Source organism: Limulus polyphemus, unplaced genomic scaffold (assembly GCF_000517525.1).
Source record: "Limulus polyphemus unplaced genomic scaffold, Limulus_polyphemus-2.1.2 Scaffold1482, whole genome shotgun sequence".
NCBI lineage: Eukaryota > Metazoa > Arthropoda > Merostomata > Xiphosura > Limulidae > Limulus > Limulus polyphemus.
Genome location: NW_013667092.1, coordinates 101677 through 107415, shown reverse-complemented (window position 1 = coordinate 107415; position 5739 = coordinate 101677). Strand labels below are relative to the sequence as shown.

Here is a 5739-nt window from a genome sequence, read left to right as displayed (position 1 = left end):
CTTAACAAAATCTGCTAGTGGCCATTTCCCGTGTATTGTAGGAGTTATTTATGATGTGTTTTGTATACTTATTCGCCTAGAGAGAGAGAGAGAGAGAGAGAGAGAAAATTGATCCTGTAGTTGTGGTGGACGGTGCTAGGAGTGATTGTTGTTACTGCATTTCGCTTGTTTATTTTTAAGCACAAGCTACACACCGCAGGTATCGAATCCCGATTTTTAGCGTGAATAACCCTCTGACTTATTGCTGAGCTACTACATCTGGTTTAACAAGTCTTATGCTTATGTCAATGTAAATAAACCTGTTTACTCAGACACTTCCTGTCGTATGTATTATTAAGGCCACAGTTTAATAAATTAGCTGCATCACGTCTTTCTCACAAAAGCCTCAGATTAATACCGTGTGAAGTGTCTATCCCTCCGAAGTATATATGTGTTGTATTTTATGCCCCCTTACCCTGTCTTGAATACAATCTCTCGTGAAATCTACTTTATTTTAAGGGTGGGGGAGACACATTGCATTCACTTGCGAATGTTTGCCTTTTTAGTTGTTGTTTTTTTCGTGTGTGCGTGTTAGGACACTCGTTGTAAAGAAATTTTAAAATCGCCAATTTTCTATGTAAAATACATAAATAAACCTAACAATAAATAGTGGAATTCACTGCAGTATTGGTGTTTTTTTTTGTATGTATGTGCGTGCGTATCATACGTTACGTGGGACCAACGAACTCTTGGATCCACATGTAAGTAATTTATTGCTTAAATAGTTTTAAAAAAATACCAATCGTATTAGGACCCCATCGGTAGTTCTAGGCCTCGAGTTAATTGCATTGTTCTTTGTATTTGCTGGCTAGTGCGTTCATTCTGAATTTTTTTATATGCTTTTTCATTGTTGTGAATATTTACAACGTTAAAAGCACTGAAGGTAACAGTGACATTCGTATTTTTGTGTCTGCAATACGGCACGTGAGATGTCAGATTTTTGGAAAGGTTTGCTTTGATAAAAACGTAAATATTTCCTACCTCCATATTAAACTTCAGACATAAAACTAGCAGCTGTCAAAGTTAATAAGATAGAAGGGGCGATAGTTTTGCGCGTCTCAACTATTTGTTTTCAGTTCGTCTTTTCATAAAAAAGTTAAGATTCAACCGCTCAACGTATTAAATAAAAATAAACTACACGAAGCCCAAAGAATTTACTTGTTGCTATTGTACATTTGATTGTACTCTTTTTACTGCACAGCACGGACGATTTTCTCAAGAAGTCTTTCCTTCCTTTGTTTTGTTATTTGCATCATGGTATTTTTACTTAAGATGTCTTTCTGTTTTTTGTTGGGAATGTGAACACTTTTAAATCGACACTGTTTGTTGTTGTTGAGATTGTTTATTTTAGGATTTGATGCTATAAATAAAATCGGGATGATAATTTTTACAAGACAACGCCCCCTCCCTCCATCCAGTGGCACAGCGGCATGTCTGCAGGCTTACAACGCAAGAGACCTGGTTTCGATACCTGTGATGGGCAGAGCACATATAGCCCATTGTGTAGCTTTACAAACAAAAATACAAACCAATAATTCGTAATTAGATTTATGGGAGAGTCGAATGACATCCTTGAATAATTGCTGATTGTATAGTGAGTGTACAATGGGCTGTCTGTGCTGTGCCCACCACGAGTATCGAAACCAGGATTTTAGGGTTATAAGCTCCAGAGGGTGAGGGTGTATAATGAGTGAGAGCGAGTGATGTTTCAGTTTCCGGTTACACACGTTAGATACCTAAATACATCACAGTAAAGAAGATTTTTTCTGCGTATCATATTACACTTGAATACTGTTACGAGGTTACATGACTGTAAAGAAGATTTGTTTTTTTTTCTGAGTATCATATTACACTTGAATACTATCACGAAGTTACATCACTGTAAAGAATATTTTTCCAAGTATCATATTACACTTGAATACTGTCACGAGGTTACATCACTGTAAAGAATATTTTTTCTGAGTATCATATTACACTTGAATACTGTCACGAGGTTACATCACTGTAAAGAATATTTTTCCGAGTATCATATTACAGTTGAATACTGTCACGAGGTTACATCACTGTAAAGAATATTTTTCTTAGTATCATATTACATTTGAATACTGTCACGAGGTTACATCACTGTAAATAATATTTTTTCTGAGTATCGTATTACACTTGAATACTGTCACGAGGTTACATCACTGTAAAGAATATTTTTCTGAGTATCATATTACACTTGAATACTGTCACGAGGTTACATCACTGTAAAGAATATTTTTCTGAGTATCATATTACACTTGAATACTGTCACGAGGTTACATCACTGTAAAGAAGATTTCTTGAGTATCATATTACACTTGAATACTGTCACGAGGTTTCAGTGAAAGGAACTTCGGTTTTATTACTCTGAATTAAACGTATTTATAATGTTCATTACGCCACTTTATAGAATAACGTATATTCAATCCTATAACTTAAATCGTAACTTTGTCGGTGGCTTTACCGATATAGTTGTTGTCAGTATGATATAGTAATACGTGGGTGTAAGTAACCTACTCTTATTCAAGCTATTATGATGATTGTATCGTAACTGCGCTATAGAATTTAACCTCCCGCCTTGAGGTCAAAGTCCAATAAAGTTGCGCTTTCACTTTACCGAATTCTGTTTTTTTTGTTTTTAATTATGCACAAAGCTACACAAGGACTATTTGTGCTCTGCCCACCACGGGTATCGAAACCCGGTTTCTAGCGTTGTAAGTCCGCAGACATACCGCTGTGCCACTGGGGGGGCCCCGAATTCTGAGATAATGTTTTGATTGAGTGTGTTTAAATTTCACGGATTACGGTTAGTTTTCCAAAGCCTGTAACTCTACCAAACTGTTATAAAGATACTATTATGAGAAAAAACTAGAGATTATGTATTTCTTTCTCTTTTTTTTTTGTTTCGTTACCATGATTTAGATAAATCTGATCCGAAGAACATATACAATTATTCTGAGGTTAAGTAAGATGGGCAGATTTGTTTAGCAAAATATAGAAAAATACAGACATTAGTGGATAACCATATTAGAGCAAAATATCTCCCTTCGATCAGAATCGTTCCTGGTTACGTCTGTGGAAAGGAGGAGGGGGGGGGGGGAGAGAAGTTTATATTTGCCCTCTCCAATACGCTGTTATAAACTTAACACTGAATTATCCGTTGTGCATTGATAATATGTTGAGTTCTAGAGATACGAGTAAGACATATGTATTATAAACAGTGGAGTTGTAATCGTTATTAATATTGTCATGCTATACAAACTGATATCTTGTTTCGTTAAGCATCTTCTAGTGGTCAGAACTGTGAGTATATAAGTTGGTGGATTATAAGATGATAAGTCTTATTTTTTGAATAAGTCAATCCTGATTCCTGTTGTTGTTTTCTAGATGGAACGAAAATGGTACAACGAATCTAGAATAAAAAGAGACCATGCGGAGAAGAGATTCCAAACCTAGAGTGCCACCGTGGTATCCTGCTCAACCTAGAGGGAGCCCTAGTAGTCGCGTGAGAGATCCTGGCGCACCTGTTTCACAGGTATACGTCGACAAATATCCCTTAATCCTTTAAATTTGATATTCGTAAGCTACAGCATTAGGATTGACACTGAGTTTCCTCTTTATTTCTGTAATGACTGTGGTAGCTAAGCTATCTTCTTCCCCTTCAGCAATTTCTTTACCCATAATGCATTTGGACATGAACAGGTGGAACGAAATGTCGCGGACGTTTATTACTAATGTTATACCCGATAGCTATTCATCACTGAGACTCTCTGTACTCCCTCCCTCCCTCCCTCTTCTTTCACGTGGCAACTTGGTTTTAGCAGCTGCTAATTTTTAAAAACGCAGCAGTGCACTATGGGATTCACGTGCAAGTTTGAATGGAACAGACAAATTAGTAGCTCAGATTTCTGATCAAAACTTTTGGTAATATATATTCACGTGAAAGATAAACCAGTTTTTTTTTTACAATTTATAATGTACACATGTTAAATCCAAATCGAACAAAAATTTACTTTCTTTTATTTTGCTGTAATTAAAAGGTTCCCGTTTTTGTAAACAGGCATTTTAAAATCTTGCTTCTAAGCAGGCCGGATTAAGCCTACTTAGGGCCTAAGGGCTAATATATCGATGGAATTGTATTTTTCAAAAAAATTCAAGGTTAGTGGGGTTCCCAAAGCCCTTGAAGCCCCGTCAGCTCTTGCGTTAATCCGGCACTGCCGCTAGGTGTCCTAATATATTATAATAGTTTTTCAGTACTTTTTACAGTTAATTATTTCCATTTAGTTTATCGGTACTTAATTTGAAATTGCCATTATAAAATTAAGATAACATCAGAAAGAGGTTCATTGTGATGATTTCCACTTGATTTAAATCTAAAGTGTAATTTTTCTCTACTACCCTGTTTTTAAACTTTTATTTTTAGCATTTCCTGTTGTCGCCTTTCGGAATCGTGTCTTTTAAGAGTTCTTGGTATTTTCAACATGAACAGAACCTTATACGTACGTGATCTAAACAGTCTGGGTTCTAGAGTATCTTTGTCCGATACCTTGAATTGAATAAGGGGACTGACTATCACTCTTATAATGCGCCCACAACTGAATATGCGCAGTGTGTTTAGTGGTATCACGGCTCGAGCCGTGGACCCTTCGACCCCGCATGCTAACTACCAGGGCACGCCTAGCTCAGTTATGAATAAAAATAATAATGAAAATAAATGCCAGTGACTTTTCCCACATATTCTTGATTTTTTTGTAAATTGCTGACGGATATGTTTTTTTGGTCACTGTTTATAGTTTAATCATCTGTGTAATATCTAGTCCTATAAATGCCTCCTGACTTTAACCCTTACAGTATGTGCGGATAGAAAGGTATTTGTATGTGGTGGAAGTTATGTACCACAGCTTATTAAAGTACTCGAGTGATTCCATAGATTTTTGTTGTTTGTTGTTCTCAGTTAAGTAGCTGCATTATTTGACGTTTAAATGTTATTGTTACCTCTGTGTGTGTGAAAGAAATTCTTAAAATATTTTGCTATATAATACTTAGGAATATAACCTGGGTGATTATATATTTTATTGCCACGTTTATAAGATGAACAACTCGCCCAGTTTAAGGTTTATTTTTAGCTACAAAATGGAAATCTAAAAAAAATTTAATATTGCATTACTTGTCTGTCTTGTTTGCAGTATATGAATCACGATAACTGGATTAGAATTACGTTTGTTAATATGTTTACAGTACGGTAACTGGATTAGAATTGCGTTTGTTAATATGTATAGAGTACGGTAACTGGATTAGAATTGCGTTTGTTAATATGTATAGAGTACGGTAACTGGATTAGAATTGCGTTTGTTAATATGTATAGAGTACGGTAACTGGATTAGAATTGCGTTTGTTAATATGTATAGAGTACGGTAAATGGATTAGAATTGCGTTGACTTGTATGTATGGAGCACGACAACTGGATTAGAATTGCGTTGCCTAGTGTGTATGGAGCACGGCAACTGGATTAGAATTGCGTTGCCTAGTGTGTATGGAGCACGGCAACTGGATTAGAATTGCGTTGCCTAGTGTGTATGGAGCACGGCAACTGGATTAGAATTGCGTTGCCTAGTGTGTATGGAGCACGGCAACTGGATTAGAATTGCGTTGCCTAGTGTGTATGGAGCACGGCAA

At 36.2% G+C, this 5739-nt stretch overlaps 1 protein-coding gene across 1 annotated transcript in view; it reads left to right on the top strand.

Moving 5' to 3' along the window:
• The first annotated feature begins 3475 nt into the window (after nucleotides 1-3475).
• The window catches only part of LOC106463786, a 56508-nt gene continuing 54244 nt past the window's right edge, over nucleotides 3476-5739 (top strand). The window contains exon 1 of the mRNA XM_022391381.1: nucleotides 3476-3598. Within this exon, the coding sequence (XP_022247089.1) occupies nucleotides 3494-3598 (105 nt within the window). The 5' untranslated portion in view covers nucleotides 3476-3493. The remainder of the gene's footprint in view (nucleotides 3599-5739) is intronic.